This window comes from Typopeltis vanoorti, chromosome 5, assembly GCF_054136105.1.
Source record: "Typopeltis vanoorti isolate ZY-2024b chromosome 5, IOZ_Tvanoo_1.0, whole genome shotgun sequence".
Taxonomy (NCBI): Eukaryota; Metazoa; Arthropoda; class Arachnida; order Uropygi; family Thelyphonidae; genus Typopeltis; species Typopeltis vanoorti.
The window spans coordinates 50,240,503-50,260,443 of NC_143553.1; the positions used below are offsets into that span (position 1 = coordinate 50,240,503).

Below are 19,941 nucleotides of genomic sequence, written 5' to 3' on the forward strand. Positions count from 1 at the left end.
TTCTCGGGTGCAAAAATTCACGATATTAGCCATGCCATCTGGAAAACTTGTCTTGGTTAATACAAATGATTTGAAAGGAGAGAAGCATTCTATGAGGGGAAGATGTAAAGGAGTTGTTAGAAGACAGAAAACTGAAAAGTGAGAAGGTGAAAATTGTAAGTCTCCTACCTTGCTATGATAGAGGCGAACTGAGGAGGAGGGCATTGATAACTGAAGTCTCTACGTAGATATGATATAGAATTTGTGGTGCTGTGGTCACTTTGACAGAAAGAAGGATTTGTACAGTGCTGATAGACTGCATCTAAATGGTTTTTGTGTTAGATATCTGGAGAGAACTTGTTCACTGAGTAAGCTGAAGTGCAAATTCAGGGAAACTAAAGCAATCAGGGTGGAAGCAAGTGAGTTTGTGTGAAGGCACCCATGAAGCGAGTGAGTGTAAAAATGACCAAGTGAGGAATCTATTCTCTCAAACAAAAATATTGAATGGGGATAGTCAATTCAGAAAGTAAAGGTGGGTAGGGGACTGAAGGGATGCTTCAGTTTCTATATACTAATGCCAGAAGTATCAGGAACAAGAGGGAGGAGTTTCTGGCATTGGTTAGTGCAACCTTGCCAAAAGTTACAAGCATTAGTGAGACTTAGCTAACAGCAGATGAGGTAGTTACAGGGATTGAATGTGAAGGATTTAGTATTTTCTGGGAAGACAGAGAAGATAGGATGGGGGAGGAGTACTACCGATGATAGCATATGAATTGCAACCAAAAAGAATATGAATCAGGTGGGGGGGGGTGACGGCTGTTCATTTGAAGCAATCTGGTGTTGGATTAAGGCCAGTAAGACAAAATATACAGTTGATTGTTGCTATAGGCCAGGGAGTTCCACAGATAATCTGAAACACATACATCACCAATTTAGTACAATGAGTATACAGAGGTTGAGTGATTATTATTGGAGACTTCAACTATGTAGATATAGACTAGAAGGAAGAAATATCACATAGCATAAAGGAAATAGAATTTGTACACCTATTAAGAGATAATTACTTAAGGCAGCATGGGACTAGTGGTGGGAGAGTATTGGACCTGGTCATAGGATCAGAAGTGCTATCCATAACCAAGGTGGCAACATTGCCTCCATTTGGTGAAAGTAATCATGCAGTCTTTACTTAGGAGATTGTAAAACATGAGAAATATTTTATCAAGAAAGCGGCAGAACTACAAGGCAGGTGATTATGTGAAATGCTTACAAAGAAGCTTAAATCTGTACCATAGCATAAAACACTGCAGAGAATCTAAGAATGTTAGTAGTGTATGAGATATAGTTAAGGATCATCTAGAGCAGGCGTGGCCAACTTCATTCTATACTAGGGCCAATATATGATGAGTCATAGCATCACAGGCTGCACAGTTTTAGACAGAACTTAAATTAATAAAAATAAACTCTGCATTTTTTCAAGGCAATAGTTATATGTATTGAATTACTATATTTGTTAAATCATTTTACTACTGGGAGAACAATATAAAATACTTGTTGATTTAAATATAAGTTGTTAAATTAAATTTAATTACATATATCTGTTTTTTTTTATATGTAACACAACTTAATGAGAACACTGTGGGCATTTATGTGTGGCAACAAGTTTATCAAAGTCGATTTTCAACGATGATGACAATATTTGTAACAAATCCAGAAGGTGGTCATCAGTCAATTGGCTTCTTTGTGACAACAATACTTTCCATGTGCTGACAATACTTGCAAACACACAAGGCAATGTGGTTTGTTGTCGTTATTGTTTATAAACAGAAATTCATTTTCCCATTTCTCCAGAAATGACCTGCTTTCTTCACAGATTTTACATTTCTTACTCATAGTTCACAAAGGCTGAAGTAACTGACCAGGGGACAGTTACTTCAGCCTTTGTGTACAAACTGCAACAATAACACTGTTAACTGTGAAACTGAGTCTCTGAAACTGATCACTGTAACCAGAGCAGAGCAAGTGACTTTCAATGATTCGTTACTCTCGAGCGCAAAGAAATCTACCGCTCCCACTACTACAGAGAAGCAGTAGATTTTATAAATTGAGTAATCTTTTTAAAGCAATTTTGATTCCATGTTGAGAATATAAATTGTTTCCGTCATCAGAAATAATGAATATAACTAGTATATCAGTCAGAAATCTACGGTCGAAACTAATAGCTAAATTGATAATACATATAATTTAATATAATTTTTATCCTGCCTCGGGCTGCACAAAATTACGTTACGGACGGCCAGCGGGCCTGCTGTTGGCCACCTATGATCTAGAGGAAGCAGTATTAAATTGTATACATAGGGTAAGGAAGTTTAATCGTGTAGGAGGTATGAATGAATAATATTATTAAGCATGAACTGCAGAAGAAGAAAATGTTGTGGAGGGTATATAAAGAGACAGGTGACCAGCAAACTCATGAACAGTACAAGGCTCGGGCAAGAAAGATGACCAGCATGCAAGAAAGACAAAATTAGATTATGTGAAGAATCTAGCCTAGAAGGCCAAAGGAAATCCCAAAAAGCACTTTTGTTATGTGACAAGTAAGAATGACTAATGAAGATTAATCTTAATGAATGATGATGGTCACAAGGTGACAGAAGCAGATAAAATAGCCTAGTTACTGAGTGATCACATTGCAAGGATATATTATCCTAGTGAGGTTACTGCTTTAACATACATGAGAGGCATTAATGCAGGAACAGAGGTAGATGAATTGGAGGTTCTTAGGATATTACAGAATCTCAACGTAAATATAGCTGTGGGATTAGACAGGATATCAGCTTGGGTTTTGCAATAATGTGCAAGGGAACTGGCAATGCCTCTTTAAGTCTCAGCTCTGGTAGAGTTAAAAGGGAGTGGAAAGAGGGCAAAATAATTCCCTTGCATAAGGCAGGTTCTAAGACTGCAGTAGCAAATTATAGACTAATCAGTATCTCAGGCATGTGGTAAAAGTACTGGAAAAATTGGTTCATAAAGAGAATTCAAGAATGAGTGGATAAAAATATGATACTGTATGAGGGTTGATATGGCTTTGTGAAGGGTCGATCATGCCTTAGTAATTTATTCTCTTTTTATAATAGAGTAACAGCAGAGCTGGATAAAGGAAATGGTTACATGGTGATTCTGGTGGATTTTGCAAAGGCATTTGACAGAATATCACATGGAACTCTGTTATGCAAATTTGAACAAATGGGGATGGATATAATGGTGGATAAGAGGCTGGCTGCTCGACAGATATCAAAAAGTGGTATATGGAGATACAGAAATGAGGTGAAAACCGGTTGCTAGTGGTGTGCTGCAAGGTTCAGTGCTGGGACCATTGCTGTTTAATTTGTACATAAATGATATAGGATATAACCTGAAAGGAAATATTCGGTTGTTTGCAGATGATGCAAAATTAGGTAGAGTAATAATTAATCAAGGTAATGTGGAGAGCTTGCAGGACAATTTAAATAGGCTGTCAGTATGGGCAAAAGTTAATGGGTGTCATTTGTTATGTAAAGTTAAGCATTTTGGGATAAATAGATTACAAGCTGTGTATCACATTGATGGTACGTATTCCAGGAAATAGGTGAAGCTAGAGATTTAGGGATGATGGTAGAAGCACGTTAAAGTTTAGAGGACATATTGCTAAGTTTGCTAAGATAGCCTATAAGATTACTTGGCTATTGAAGAAAACATTAACAGGTAGAGATAAGGAAGTTGTCGTTCCTTTTTACAAGGCCTTGATATGCCCACATCTGGATTACTGTGCTCAAGTCTGGTCTCCTGGGTTTCTTGGGGGATGATTAAGTGATGGAGAGGATTCAGAGCAAGAAGTGACCTAGAAGGTGAGTAGCCTGCAGAATAGTCCCTGTGAGGATAGATTGAAGGTGTGTATATTGCAGAAGTTGGTTGATAGGGGAAAAAGAGGGGATAAGATAGAAATATTTAAGTTGCTTAAAATGTTTTATGGGATAGATGCAGAGGAAATGTTTCGCTACTTGGCTAGTGGGACCAGAACACAGGGTCATCCCTGGAAGTTGAATAAAGGCGTAGTTAGTGGGGTGTGAGCACTAGATTTTTTGCTTAGGGAGTTTTGAATGGGTGGAATGGGTTGCCAGAGTCAGTTGTGAGTGCTTTGTCTGTTGATGGGTTCAAGGAGAGGTGTGATAAACTGGGTCTCCCTTGATGAGTCTTCGGACTCCGTGAAGGTGCCTGTATAATAATGACGATAATAATAATAATAATTTATATGATATAAAGTTTGTCCACTGACAGCTGTTCCTTTTTTTTTTCTGTGATACTCTTTTACCATTTCCTTCAGGCAAAAGGTAAACAAATATAGTGAAAGTAGACATCCTGGCATGATGTCCACCTCTCTCTCTCTCTCTCTCTCTCAACTAGTATTTTGGAAGTTTCAACTGTTCCATTTATTGTTGCCATTGTATTTTTATTGTATTGCAGAATGATATTGAGAATTTTTTTCTCTTTTATTTAATTTTTTCTAAAATTTCCGATAGTTTATTTCTGTTTATTGAGTTCAAAAGTCTGCTTAAAGTAATGAAGTTGTGAAGATTTCTGCTGCTTTTTGAATTCTGTTTTGTAGAATTCTATAAATAATTTACATATATGACTTAATGATTACCAGTCATTAGGAATGTCTCCAGAACTAAAAGACTTGGTTGAATAACTTTTTTGTTATTATTGTTATTTTTTTAATCCATACAAGTCACCCCATCTTGCCTGTGTTTTGTACTGCTCATGGACTTGCTGATTACCTTTTACTTTATATTTTCTCTACAACTTTTCTTTTTCTACATCTCTTACTGAAAATCATGCTATTCATCCATCTAACTCCTACCTGATTTATGCCTAGCCTTGTGTATATATTTTGATAGTGCTTTCTTTAAATATCCCTTAACCATTTATCATGACTGCTAACCTCTCTGTCCTGCAAATTCTTTCATGGTACTGCACTACACTGAATCCTCAGTTTGTCATAATTATCTGCTTTGTAATTCCATATACATCCCTTCTGAAAGTCAACACTATTGCATTCCCAATTGGAGGCAGTATGACTACATTTGTTACTGTTAAGTTCTCTGATGTTATGACCAGATCTAGCAGTCTCGAACCTGTAGTCATTTCCATTACATGTTATCTCAGGCAAATTATCTCTTAGCAGCTGTATAAATTCCATCTCCTTCATTCCCTGAAATCTTCCATGTGCTGTATCCTCGACTTTCCAGTGTACATTACAGTGTAGCTTCACTGGTGCTTAAAAGTTATAATAAATATAGTTTAATCCTTTATCCAAATGTGTGCAAACAAAGTTTGCACCTGAAAGTATCTTCAGGACTGGGGCAAAGTGGTACAACACCGGGCGACTCCTTGCAAAGGTGGAGCAAGCTACCAACGCTCCTATCTCAGTATCTCCCACAATGCAAAACGCATCTCCTTGCGGATATGTATAATGTTATGCATTAAGGGAAGGGCTACTGAGATAGGAGTGTTGGTAGCTTGCTCCACCTTTGCAAGGAGTCTCCCGGTGTTGTACCACTTTGCCCCAGTCCTGAAGGTACTTTCAGGCGCAAATTTTGTTTGCACACACTTGGATAAAGGATTAAACTAAATTTATTATAGTCTGACCAAGTGAAAAATAAGTTTTCAACATCTTTCTCTAAATCCAGAGTAATTTAATAAAAAGGTGGCACACCGTTTGGCAACTCCTATAGGAGGACATGACCTTGCTAATGCTTCTGCCTTGGTATCTCCACTTGGGCCTGGCTCCCACTGAAGAGACCTCAATAAAGGTCGAAACTAGTCTGGGTAGTGGCCCTTCCCTTAATGCATAACATTATACATATCCGCAAAGAGATGTGTTTTGCATTGTGGGATATACTGAGATAGGACTGTTGGTAGCTTGCTCCACCTTTGCAAGGAGTCGCCCGGTGTTGTACCACTTTGCCCCAGTCCTGAAGATACTTTCAGGCGCAAACTTTGTTTGCACACACTTGGATAAAGGATTAAACTAAATTTATTATAGTTTGACCAAGTGAAAAATAAACTTTCAACAGCTTAAAAGTTAAGTAATGTATTAACTCATTATGAGTTAATTTTTTTAGCAGAAATTAACTAATAATTTCTGCTAAAGTTGCAGAAATGTTATGTGTTTGCCTATTAATAAATAGTTATTGTTACTCAGTATGAATTTCTATCTACTGTAAATTTATAGTGGGTTGTCACTTAGGTGGTAGATGCTATCAGTTGGTGTGTAAGACCACTAACCCCCTTGTTGAAACACTGAAGTAACTTAGAGAAGTGTTCTTAAAAACATAATTCCCAGATAATCATCTCCCTCATTCTCTACTCTGTGTTAGAGTAATAACTTCAAAATAAAATCACTACTTTATGTTCTAACCTTATATTAAGGTCATCATCAGGAATAACTGCTCCCCCCCCCCATACACTCATCTATCATCTACATAATAATTCACTATAGTTTGTATGGCATTCTTATTTTGGTTAATCTTTGACTCTATCCTGACTTTTGGAGAGAAACAAATAAATAAATAAATACAACTTATACAATAAACAGCTCTACTTCAATAGCTATGGACAGCCAGGGCTTAATTCTCTAGTGTCCTGTTAATTGTAAGAAATTATTATTGGCCTATAATTTTATTCATGTAGCATCTACTATTTGATCATTTTTGTGCTTGCTTTTGGAAATTGTTAGAGTCTGCAATCCTGTTCTTTATTATCTTTGTCACAAGATGTTACGTGGGTTGCAGATGGGCCATCCATCCATACCATTGGGACTCTTAGGTTGTCATTCTCGTTGATATGAGGATGATGAAGTAGCATCTCACATGCTTCTTTGAAATTTCATTTATCTCAGATTTTGGTATGATGTAAGGAATGGGTGCCTTTCTGGTCATTGCCAAAGAATTTATTAAAATTATTATTCCAACATAGTAATTATCCCCATAATTTTTACATAATGAATGCTGATCATCATTTAACAATGAAACAAAGGATAATGTGCTAAAGCTTTGTGCTCAACCATTCTAAAAATGACTTTAATGTTTCATCTTAATGGGTGGAAATAGACATCTTGAAACAATAATTAAAAGAGGAGAGAGAGAGAATTTAGAAAGATAAGGCATCTGACTGTGCCAGACCAAACTCACTCTCCTTTCACTGGTAGGATACTTATTTTCAGCTCTTAAGCTGCAACATGAATTATAGCTTTCAAGTATTTAGACATAATCTTAACATGGAGTTAGTACTAAGTGCTGATGAAAATGCGGGATTTGACAAATTTTAAAAAAGCAGAGTTAATATTAGAGATGCAGTAATATTTCAGATGCATTAATCTCAGAGAATCAGATTAATCCATTCGATCCCTAACAAATCCAATCAGAATGAATTGGAAATACTATGATATGGAATTTGGATTATTACAAGATAGTAATGATATTGCTGAATGAACTAAGAGTGGAAACCAAATTTGAAGAGTATATTTTTGTAGGGCTGTTAAATTAGCTATCCCTAAGCAAGGACATTACTATACATGCATGAATATTTTTTCATGCATGTCAAAACAATGTCGAAGATAGAAAGTTGGTAAAAAAAAAAAAAAAAAAAAAAAAAATTCAATTACATGCATATTAAAATTGAAAACACAGTGAGCTTTAATGATGCTAGAAATTTTGCAGAGTTTGCAAACCATCTGATTCATATTATTGTTATTATTATTATTATTATATAACTCACAAATAATACATCATAAACAATGAAAAGTTAGTAATATGTTTGATTATTGCTTATCAAAACCAGCATTCATTACCATGAAATCCATTAATGTCTAATCAGAAATTTTTGGGTTGCTTGTTTTTTTATTAACTGCTGTTAGTATCATACAAAAGAATGTTGTTGTTGATTTAATAATCTATAATAAACTTTTAGTGCATTGTACAGTAAATATTGCAAATTTTTATATTAAATAAATCCAACATGGTGGAAACATGAGATTGTTTTTTTTTATATAGGAGTAGTTATTTTATCTATTACTATGATGGAGCACTATGGCCTTTCCATGTTGATCATCAACTTCCTATTCAGGATGAATCATATATATATTTACCTTCTAATCGCCATGGTAAATATCTCATTGTTTTTTTTAGAGATTATTTATTATCTTTTTCTATTAGTATGTATCATATATATACGTAAGATATATAAAAACTACCAGACACAAGTTATATCTGTCATCAATCACTGAGGGAGGGGGGGGGGGGTTGAATGAGAAGTATTTGTATTTGAATTCAAATGTGTACTTAAATATGAAACTTATGATATAGATACAAGTTTGGCTGATGGACAGATACCAAAAATCTCAGCAACTCTTTTTAATATTTACCTAAATGAAATAATAATAAAATGGAATAAAAATTCCCATCAAGGTATTAAACTTTCTCCTATTGTGAACTTAAACACTCCTTTTTGCCGACGACCAAATAATAATTACAAATTCTGAAGATAACTTACAGAAAGCTATTTTAGATCTAAATGAGATAGCCAAAGATTACGGTATGATAATATCAACAGAAAAATCAAAAACTATTGCTTTTAAAGGACAAGATCCAGCAAAAACTAAGATAATAATAGATAACATGATCTTAGAACAAGTGAATTCATTTAACTACCTAGGATGTATGATCACATATGAAAATGAAAAAGATATAAACGTAAAAATTGCAAAATATTTAAAAATAACAGGTGTAATGAACTCTATATTTAAACCAAACCTAGTTCAAAAACAAACCAGACTAAAAGTATACAATACATTAACCCTACCAGTCTTATTGTATGGAAGTGAAATCTGGACAATAAAACAAAAAGAATAAAGATTAATAACAGCAGAAATGAAGTTTATGAGAAAAACTGCAAAGTATACTCTATTTGATCACAAAAGAAACGAAGAAATTATGAAAGAATTAAACCAAGAATCAGTAATAGAAAAAATTAAAAAATATAAACATAAATGGATGGAACACGTTCAAAGAATGAAAATAGAAAGATTACCAGAACAAGTCTTAAAGTACAAGCCATTAGGAAAAAAAAAAAAACAGGACTTCCTCTTAAACGATTCAACGATGACTTCTAAGGCTGGAACAGGCCACGCTAGCCCTAAATCCTTGATATGCATGATGATGGTGATGATGATTATGTAACACCTCCAGGGAGTCCAATGACTCATCTAGGGAGGGCACTCTACAACTCTGTCTCCACTGCTGTCCAATTACCATCATCTACACCAGTGCCATCTACTGCCCATCATCATCACTAGTATTTTCATAGACAATCACAAACATCCATGCCCACGGTGGGATTTGAACCCGCAGCCTTTTGGCTGGAGAGCGGATACGCTGACCACTCGGCCAACCAGGCCAGCATTAGTATATCTTTTATCTTATTTAAGTTAAGGGATATTACATCCCATATTGTTTCATAGCCGAATAAGAAACTCAAAGAGTTTCATGACGAATATAGTAAATATATATAAAGTTTGGCGAGTCCAAGCGTAAGCTAATACGTGGATAGTGTTACAACTGACCCTTTAGGGAGTACAACACTGAGGCAACTCATGGTAAGGGTGGAGCAAGCTCTAATCACTATTCTTGATATTTCCCCATAATGTGAAACCCAGCTCCTAGGAGCTGTATTACTGTTCTACATTATGAGTGAGAGAAGGTCACTACCCAGACTGGTTTCAACTTTTATTGAGGTCTCATCAGTGAGTAGGTAGACCTAGAAATACCAAGTTTGTAGCAAACAGAACTTACATATACCCTACTATGAGAATTGCCAAGAAGGTGTCCTAATAAATTTTTAATTATATTAAGAGCCAAAGGCTTCAATTCGGTGACATAATCTTTTATCTTATTTTTTATTTTTTTTACACTTTTTTTCATTTCAGTACTTATTACTAGATTCCCACTGGAGTTGTTGAATTCTCTTCAGGATTCCTGTAGCTGTATGAAGTCTTACATTGTCATGTAGGAGCATACTCCTCTTGTCAATAGGCCTGCATGTTTTCAGCATATTGCATCTTGAAGATTCAATAAAATTTCACAGTATTATGTAGCACTCATGTTTTCATGTGTCTGAAAATGGGCATGTAGTATTCCCTGGGAATCATAAAATACTGTAAGAAAAGTTATGGCATCACTGAAAGGCTGATGGCATAACTTTTCTTGCCAGTGAAATGGGATGTTTCCACTTCATCAGCAGGATTGCATGATGCATCTCTTTATGAGTGTCTATTGCAAGAAGACTTTTTGGCCATAAGAAAGCCACACAGCATGCTGTTTGGTGATCATTCTCATGTAATTGTACACCACTCGAGCACAATTGCCATTTTTGATTGCTGTCAACAGCTACAAAACATATATGTGCATGATTGAGGCTGTAATGGATGTTAAAGATGTTTCCACTGCAGGTCTTGAATTTTCTCTCTAGGATTCCTGTAGCTGTATGAGATCTTACATTGTAATGCAGGAGCAATACCTGATTGCTGGCCTGTTTGGCCGAGTGTTCAGCTTATCTGCTCTCCAACCAACAGGCTGCAGATTCGAATCTTGCTGTGGGCATGGATGCTTGTGATTGTCATTAGGTGGGAGATCAATTTTATTGCATGGTGTGAGACCACTGCCCTACTTACTAGAGGCCTGATGCAGCCTGAAAAAGTTCCATGGTTGGTCTGAGCAGGATTTCCTGTGTAAGAAATAAATAAAAAATGAGAGGTGTATATATATATACACACACACACACACACACACTAGGAGGGCTCTGGCACCCACAACGCCCAACCCCTGAAGTTCCGGGCTGGTAAGCCAGTTCTCCTTCAATTCTGATGACTCGAGACATGAGACAACAATGTGTTTGTCTCATGAAGGCAAATACATTGTTGGACGTTTCAAAACAATTAAGAGACAAAAAACGTGACATAAAAACTTTTCAAATTTCAGCATATCTTTTTATATATATATATATATATATGTGTGTGTACATATATATAAAAAATAGAAAAAAAACCTTACAATATCCACAGTATGAATACACTATAGGTTTATAAGTCACACAAAAAAATTACTCCTCTTGTCAATTAGCCTGGATGTTTTTGGCAAATTACATCCTGATGGCTCAATAAAATTTCCCAGTACGATGTGCTATTTACATTTTCACGACACTTCTGAAAATGGTCCTGAAGTACTCACTGAGAATCCCAAAAGACTAATAAGCCTTCCAGCTGATGGCATAGCCTTGCTTGCCAGTTAAGTGGAATGTTTCCACTTCACCAGCAGGATGGTAGGATACATCTTTTTATTAATGTCCTTTGTAGGAAATCTTTTTGCTCATAAGAAACGTGCAACAGCATGCTGTATGGTAATAGTGCTTGAGCAGCTGTACATTGTTCGAGCACAGTCACCATTTCATACTCCTGAAAACAGTTACAAAACATGAACATGCTCATCTACTAAAGTACTGTCATCATCATCATACGCTGTGATGCATGCTGAAAAGTTTTCACTTCGAGTTCATTTGTCCTGCTTTGTTTCTGATTTACTGATTTACCTTCCCTCATATTAATGTGTTTCCTAAGAAGAACCTCCCACGATCAGTCATTTGACTCCATGGAGGCCTGAATAATAATAATAATTAAATAAAATTTTGTAATTAGGAACATCTCCAGATGACTGGAAGAAATCCATTATATTTGCATATTAAAAAAAAAAAAAGAGAGAGAGAGATTAACAAAAATGTTCAAATTATTGGAAATAGAGGAATAAGTGCCTTGTATTCCAGATTAAAAATACATACAGCAATATTTAAAAAGAAGATTACTGTATAGAAAAACATTTAATAGAAGAACAAGAAAATTTAGAAAATGTTATTCATGTATTGATTCAGTCTTCACTTGAAAACAGCTAATTGAAAAACAAAGACAATTCAACCTAAATACTCGCATCCTATTCATAAATTATGAAAAAAAAAGTTTCTAGAAAAAAGAAACAAACTGAAATATTACCTAAAACTATACTATCTTTACTAAAACTATACTATCTTTACAGTTAATACACGCAATTGGCAGAATATATATGAAAATAATGCTATAACGGTAAAAACCTATAACACACCTACAGAATGGATAAAAATAAATAAAAGAGTAATGCGGGGATGTAGCTTATCTCCAATCCTTTTTAATATATATATTAAGGAGATACTAAAACACTGCAGTGTGTAAATAACACAGGAATACAGTTAGAACCAAATTACAAATGTAATACATTATTATATATAGATCAAATCTTAATTTTTGATACAGAATATAAACTATATTGTTAGCTGTATACAACCTTCAGTATGATTGAAAATATTTTCTGAGAAAACCAAAGATATGCCATTTAAAGGAGGAGAACAGATAAGAAACAAAGTCATTCTGAATAACAGACTAATTGAATAAGTTAATTATTTTTAATTATCTCAGCTTTAATATAAATTAGATTGAAGAAACAGATCCAAAACACAAAATTAATAATCCTTACCTTCATGGTTACACAGTGATCAGCATTCATTATTAAAACTTATGGAAACAACTACCGTGTTATAGTAAAACTTCAGTTTAATATAAACCAAAATAATCACCTAACATTTCGAACTTCATATCAAAGTAATCAGCATACACATATTTACAAATAAACAAGCTGCATTACAATCTACTTGGTATGCTAAAGTCATAGTAATTTGGTCAACCATTAAAACTACTGGCCTGACATCTGGTAAATTCACCAAAATTTTAGGCATGATTAATGATATCTTTAAATTAAATTTAGTATGAAGAAATACAAGATTAAGAATATTCATTGTTTAGCTAAACCCAGGCCATCCTCATGTAATATATATTATATAATGAGGATGGCCTGGGAATTAGGGATTTAGCCGACCAAATTGTACTCTCTATTGGCTTAAACCAAAAATTTATATGATGGTACGTGATAAGATTTCATGCCGGCTGGGGCATAACCCAGTTAAACAAGATCTGTGCTATTTTTGTCAGAGAACCAGGGCAAACACTGTAAAGTCAGCTACTGGAACAAGCTCCAACTCAACATCTAGAAAAAGAAAAATACATCCAACAGCAGAAGAATGGAAGATAGGAACCATCAATATTATGTTGTGTCGGAAAAAGTGTTGATTCACTTTTGATGAGTCATCCTTTTTCAGACCCAACATAAGGTAACGTCAAAAAGGATGGATAAGGACATACTTATGCCTCCAGATGAAAATTATGCCTTTTATGATCTAGAACATGTATATAATCAGTTTTGTAGATATTAAGTAATGTTAGAGAAGCCCATAACTTGAACAGAGAATGTTTGTGAATTATTTAAGATAGGAAATATATGTAAAAATGTTAAAAAGATGTATATAAGTTGATACAAGTATTAGGCCATGTCAAAGACAGTTCGGAGCCGTGGTAACCAATCGGCTGCCACTGCATGCATGACGACACCACCAACAGAGGGCACTGACTTGAGGTATATAGGTTTTGGCGCGGAATTCAATCGTTCTCTTCTTTTTCGTCTATTCCTGGGTTCCTGAGCGGAGAGCTGTGAAGCTTGCCGCCGTGCGCAGCAAGAAATTCCCCTTGCTGTACTTGCCACGTGGATCGTAGCTACAACTAAAATGCTGCCAGTATTCCAGAAGAAAGGGCCGCTGGTGAACCTACGCCAATGTATAAGTCAGTGAAGGAGTGTTCTTTTCGAGCAGAATAAAAGAATAGTGGAGACGCCATTGAAGCATATACAGTGAGGAGATCCGAATATCTAACCATGAGGGTCCCAAAAAACAACCAGGTAGAATCAGTTCAGGAATTTGAAATTGGAACTGACCATTACTTAATACTAAGCAGAATAAAAATGGATATCACATTGAAAAGAACAATATGTAAGAAAGCTTTAAAAAGAATTAAAGTTGTGCAGCTTTTATAGGTAAATTGTAGACTCGGCTATACAGGAAAGAGACCCGTGAGGAAGATTCAAAGAGTGCTTACAAGTTATAAACTAATTTGGAGGAAATTTGTGGACAGGAGATTAATAATAATTTAAACTTAATCGTGTAGTGCTGTCATAGTAAACTGAACACTCCAAGACATATCAGGAAATTGATGATGATGATCATGCGGTTGAGAAAGAAGAAATCTGTTAATATGTTAAGGTTTTCCTGGCTTGATATATCCATGCTTTTGTGTATGAACAGTACTGTCACTTGCAACTTTTTTTGGCAAGAAATTACTACATAATTACTATTTTTGTACAACAGTTTTGGGTGCTTCTTCAGATTAAATAATAATAATAAGGTATTCACAGAAAGATTTGTGAATACCTAACAATTGTCATTATTCATATTAAACTTAAGCAAGACATTGAATATCATAATGAGGTAGAATCAGTTCAGGCATGTGGCTCATTGATGCAATGTACTGTATAGCTTCTCTCAGCATATATAAAAGATCTCATAATTAATATGTAGATCTTTTATATATGCTGCCCATAACTGATTTAAGATGAGACCTTGGTTTTTATGACATTGAGTAAGACATCATATCATTCCTCTTGCTTCTTTCTATGCACATAACTGTTGAATTCTATATATGGCAGTGTAATTAGTTTTTTCTTTGGTGGTGTGAAATGCCAGTCCTGATTTTATGTGCCAGTTTTTTCTCCATATCCTTAACATGTTCTTTTTAACAGATTTCTCCATACTGATTCATTTGACAAAATGAATGCTGTAAATACAGAAGATTTTGTATACACTTGGTCATTTAAGAGGTGGATGTAGTTGTTTGAATAATGACAGTTGTTAATTTAAAAATCTCTCTCTCTGTGAATACCTGTTTTCTATTTGTTTTTTTTTAATCTGAAAAGTACACAAAATGTTGTACAAAATTAGTAATTAAATAGTAATTTCTTACAAAAAAAAAGTTACATATGGTACACACCAGACACAAAAACATGCATCTTTTACTGTGCTTCTTGAAATGTTGGCAGTTAAAAGTCATCAGTTAAAAAAAAAGGTATGGTGAAGACTCTTTCAGACAACAGGGTAGGTGGGAAGACAGTGGAGGGTGCAAAACTCCATTTTCCTCTACACATTTTAGAAAATGTGTAGATGAAAATGGGGAAATGGTGGTAGCCAGTTTGGTGTTGGGTATCACCTATAAATTATCTATAAAAAAGGATGCAGAGATGGAGCATCTATGAAAAAATGGCCTCAAGCAGTCATTTATTAAGCAGACCATCCTCTTCTTAATAGCATCAAACATTCTTAGGATTTTGGTGCACTACTACCCCAAATGTGAGAACATCCAAACATTATCAGATTTCTCTACTCTGACTGACCTGCACTTCTGATCTTTCCTGGCACAACCACATTTCAACTATAGCTTCTGCAGCCACCAAAAAACTTGATGTCCTTTTTTGCACAAGACACTACTTCACAGCTGCTAACTCTATACAAAGCCCAAATCTGCCCAGCCATGGAATATTGCTCCCATATTTGGGATAGAACATCAAAATCCTCTCTAAGATTGCTTGATTCTATCCAGAAGAGGACAATCTGGCTAATTAATAATCCCTCTTATAATTAATAATCTCTCACATACCCACTTCAACCCCTCTCTTACAGACGTTCAGTTTCTGCCTTGTGCCTCTTCTACAGATACTTCCATGAATGGTGCTCTGCTGAATTTTCCACTATTATTCCACCATTCTCCTCCAAGATCATTAAAACAAGAGCCACTGCTAACCAACACCCTTTTACCGTCCATCTTAAAACTCACCAAACCAACTTCACTGCCTCCTTCATTTCATCTGCTTCTATCCTTTCAACAGTCTCCTCCAGTCTGCCTTTCCCAAAGATTACAACCCTCATCTGAGCAAAATGCAAATGAAATCTGTTCATTTTGATGTTCAAGCAAAATGTGAACAGATTCCTCCTTTCTTCTATTCCTCTTGTCCACACATGGCACTGATGTGCTGTAGTTCTTGTGGCCTTTCGTGTGTAGATTAGATATTAAAACAGTATTCTCATGTTTGGTATTTGTGAGATTTATAAAGCATTAGGAGTTTAGCTTAGTTTAGGAGAGTACATGAAGTTGGTAGTAATAATAATAATATAAAAAATATATAAAATTGAAAAAAAAAAATCCTTAGTCCACAGTACAATATGTACTATAAGTTTGCAAATAGCCTTTCGTGGGTGATAGCAATGTTTAAAAAAAAAACATGAAAAGCAGAAAGGACGACATAAGATGTTAGCTTTACAAGAAGGTCTTTATGTGAGATCCAATCACATATCTTGGAAATATCAAGAGCAACCATGTGCATTTCTCCAAACTTTTTAATGGCTTATGTTCATAGTAATGTTGGTAACAAAATTTGCTTTGTTGAATGAGTGATAGAATCCATATTGTGATCACTAATTAATTGATGGTCCTAGTGAAGAGATAGGCTGTTAATGACCTTCATTATTTTCACAAGGATCAAGGTGAGGGCAATGAGAGAATAGTTTGATGGCTCACTTTAATTCCATTTTTTAAGAACAGGCTCCCAAATTAACCAGATGTTGTTCTTCTTCTGCAGCTTTTCCCACTTAAGTAGGGTTACTCTTTGTAGTGAGTCTCCTCCACAACCTCCTGTCTTGGGCCCTTTCCTCCATCTCTTCTTTGGCTGCCCACACTTCCTTCTCCCCTGCACATCCATCTCAACCTTGCCTCCTGTATCTTTGCTCCTAAATTCATGACTTTCACTGTTCCCCTTACATAGTCATTTCTCAGACAGTCCTTTTTAGTCACACCACACATCCACCTAAGTATTCTCATCTCCATCCTGCTGAAGATATTTTTCCTCAGGGCCACAGTTTCCATAGCATACGTCATAGCTGGTCTCACTTCTTGTACATTGCAAAACTTTGCAATCTCCGCCACAGTTTCCATAGCATACGTCATAGCTGGTCTCACTACTGTCCTGTAGATTTTGGATTGATCGGCACCCTCTTATCACATAGCACTCCAACCATCTCTCTCCAGTTCCTCCATCCTGCTTGTATCCTGCATCCCACTTCCTTCTCAACCTCACCATCCTCTTTCATTATTGAACCTAAGTATCTAAAGTCACTGACCTTTCTGATGACATTTCCTTCCAGCTCCAGATCTGTCTCCTGGCTGCCTTCCAATTTGCAACACATATACTCTGTCTTACTTCTGCTCAGTCTCGTACCTCTCTCTTCCAGTACTTTCCTCCAACTTTCCAGTTTAGCTGCCACTTCTTTTGATTCTGCACACAGCACGATGTCATCTGCATACAACATAGTCCAAGGTGCATTCTCTTACCTCCTCCATCACCCTCCATCACAATATTAAACAGGAACGGACTTAATGCTGGCCCTTGATGCAAGCCAACTTTTACTCGAAAACTTTACGTCTCTCCCACGCAGGTCCGAACTCTTGTCTTCACATTTCTGTACATCTCCTGCACCAGCCTGACATAATTCTCTGGTACCTTCTTCTCCCTCAGACACCTCCAGACTTCTTGCCTTGGCATTCTATTATACGCTTTCTCCAGATCAATAAATACCAGATGTAGCTCCCATTGCTTCTCTCAAAACTTTTCCATCATCTGTCGTAACCCAAAGATAGCATCTGTCGTCGATCGACCAGGCATGAAGCCAAATTGCTCCTTTGCAATCTCCACCTCCTTCCTCAGTCTTCCATCAAGAACCCTCTCTAGGATTTTCATTGGGTGGGACATCAACTTTATTCTTGTGTAATTCTTACAGTCTTGTGCATCCCCTTTACCCTTGTAGATGGGGACAAGAGTACTCTCCCTCCATTCCTCGGGTATATTTTCCTGTTGACAAACTTTTATTAACAGGTCCCACAGCAGGTCAGTTCCCTCTTTCCCCAGTGCCTTCCATGCCTCCACTGGGATCCTGTCAGGTCCCACCGATTTTCCATTCTTCATCCTCTTTATGACCTCCTTCACTTCCACTCTACTAATGTTCTGCACCATCCCCTCATGAGGCTCCCCATCTTCTCTGTGAGTCCTTGCATTTTCTTCATTCAAAAGCTCTTCAAAGTATATTCTCCATCTCTTTCTTATATCCGCATCCCTCCTTAATACCCTTCCTCCAGAGTCTTTGAGCTGCCTCACATGTACGATGTCCTTTGATGCCTTATTTCTACATTTTGCCAATCGATAAATCTTTCTCTGTCCTTCCTTTGTTTCTAATTGATCATAAAGGTCTTGATATGCCATGGCCTTCACCTTTGTAACAACTCTCTTGGCTCCTTGCTTTTTCTCTCTGTCCTCTTTCACCCTTGACTCATCCCATTTCTGCTTTGCCTTCTTCTTAGCCGTTACTGCTTCTTGTACATTATTATTCCACCACCAACCCTCCTTCTGCTCTAATCTTTTCAGATGTTTCACCAAGCACCTCAATTGCACAGCTTAGAATTGCTTTTGAATTATGCCTCTGCCAATCTTGTACACTTTCTAGTCCATCCGAAATCCTCTCTAACACCTTCTCCCTAAACCAGTTCCTCACACTCTCTTCTTTTAAGCAAAACCACTTAATTGTCTTCCTCCCATGACTTCTAAAGGTTGTTATCTTCGACTTTATTTTAAAGTCTGCGCACAGCAGCCGGTGTTGTTGCACCACTTGATCTGTTGGGATTACCTTACAATTTTTTACTGCCTTAAGATGTTTTCTTCAAGTCAAAACATAGTCAATCTGTGAACTGTTGTTGCCACTTCTAAATGTTATCAAATGCTCTTCCCTCTTACAGAAAAAGGAGTTCAATTGCCAGATCAAACGCTACTGCATAGTCCAAAATCCTCTCTCCTTCCTGGTTCATCATTCCCACTCCATGGCCACCATGCACCCGTTCACAGTCCCTATTCTGTCTCCCTATGTGTCCGTTCAAGTCTCCTCTGACAATCACCATGTTGTTTTCTTCTAGTTCCCTCATTTCTTCATCTAGCATGTTCCAGAATTCATCTTTCTCCTCTGCTGCACAGCCAACTTGTGGGGCATATACACATAAGACGACCAGTTGCTCTTCTCCAAGACCCAGTTTCATTCGCATGATCCTGTCGTTCCTCCTACCCACTTTCAGTACTTTGGCTTTCATTCTGCCACACACCACAATTCCGACATCATGTTTTCCCTCTTTATTCGCTCCAGAGTAGAACAATTATCCGTCTCCTAGTTCCTTCGCCTTTTCCCCCTTCCACCTTGTTTCATGCACGCATAAAATATTCAACTTCCCCTTCCTCATCATGTCTGCCACCTCTCTTCTCCTTCCAGTCATGCTTCCAACATTCAACGTTCCCACTCGCAACATTCTCTCCACTTGCTGGGCTCACTTCTTTAACCGCACCTGCCCTTGTCCACTTCTTGCAGCTGTAGGGCGATGTGGCTGCACATCGCTTAAGGGGTACACTCTAGCCCTTGTACCACTTTCTTTTTGACTCATTTGATCATAGCTAGCAGTGAAGTTTTATGACCGGATGCCTTTCCTGACATCAACCCTCGCCATTTATCTGGGCTTGGGACTGGCACCTATTGGGGCTAGCTTGCCCCAATATGTGCTGCAATAGGCGAAATGACATAGCAAGATAGGAAAGATTCACCCCTAGTCCTCGAATACTCTAATAGCATTGGGGGGTAAGGAGCAAGAAGAGAAGGGGAGGGACCAGTCTACAGATAATATAACAGATGTATATTACATGAAGTAAGGCATAGTCCAGCATCAGGTACCTCGGGTTTGCCATGCCCGTACTCACTAAAGTGAGC

The 19,941-nt window shown here is 36.7% G+C and overlaps 1 protein-coding gene across 2 annotated transcripts in view; it reads left to right on the top strand.

The window, feature by feature from the left end:
* LOC150106396 (protein SERAC1-like) overlaps positions 1 to 19,941 on the top strand; it is a 281,390-nt gene that overhangs the window by 40,569 nt on the left and 220,880 nt on the right. For both annotated transcript variants that reach the window (XM_090393115.1, XM_090393116.1), the window contains exon 4: positions 8,070 to 8,179. In XM_090393115.1, coding sequence (XP_090249241.1) covers positions 8,070 to 8,179 — 110 coding nt within the window. The remainder of the gene's footprint in view (positions 1 to 8,069; positions 8,180 to 19,941) is intronic.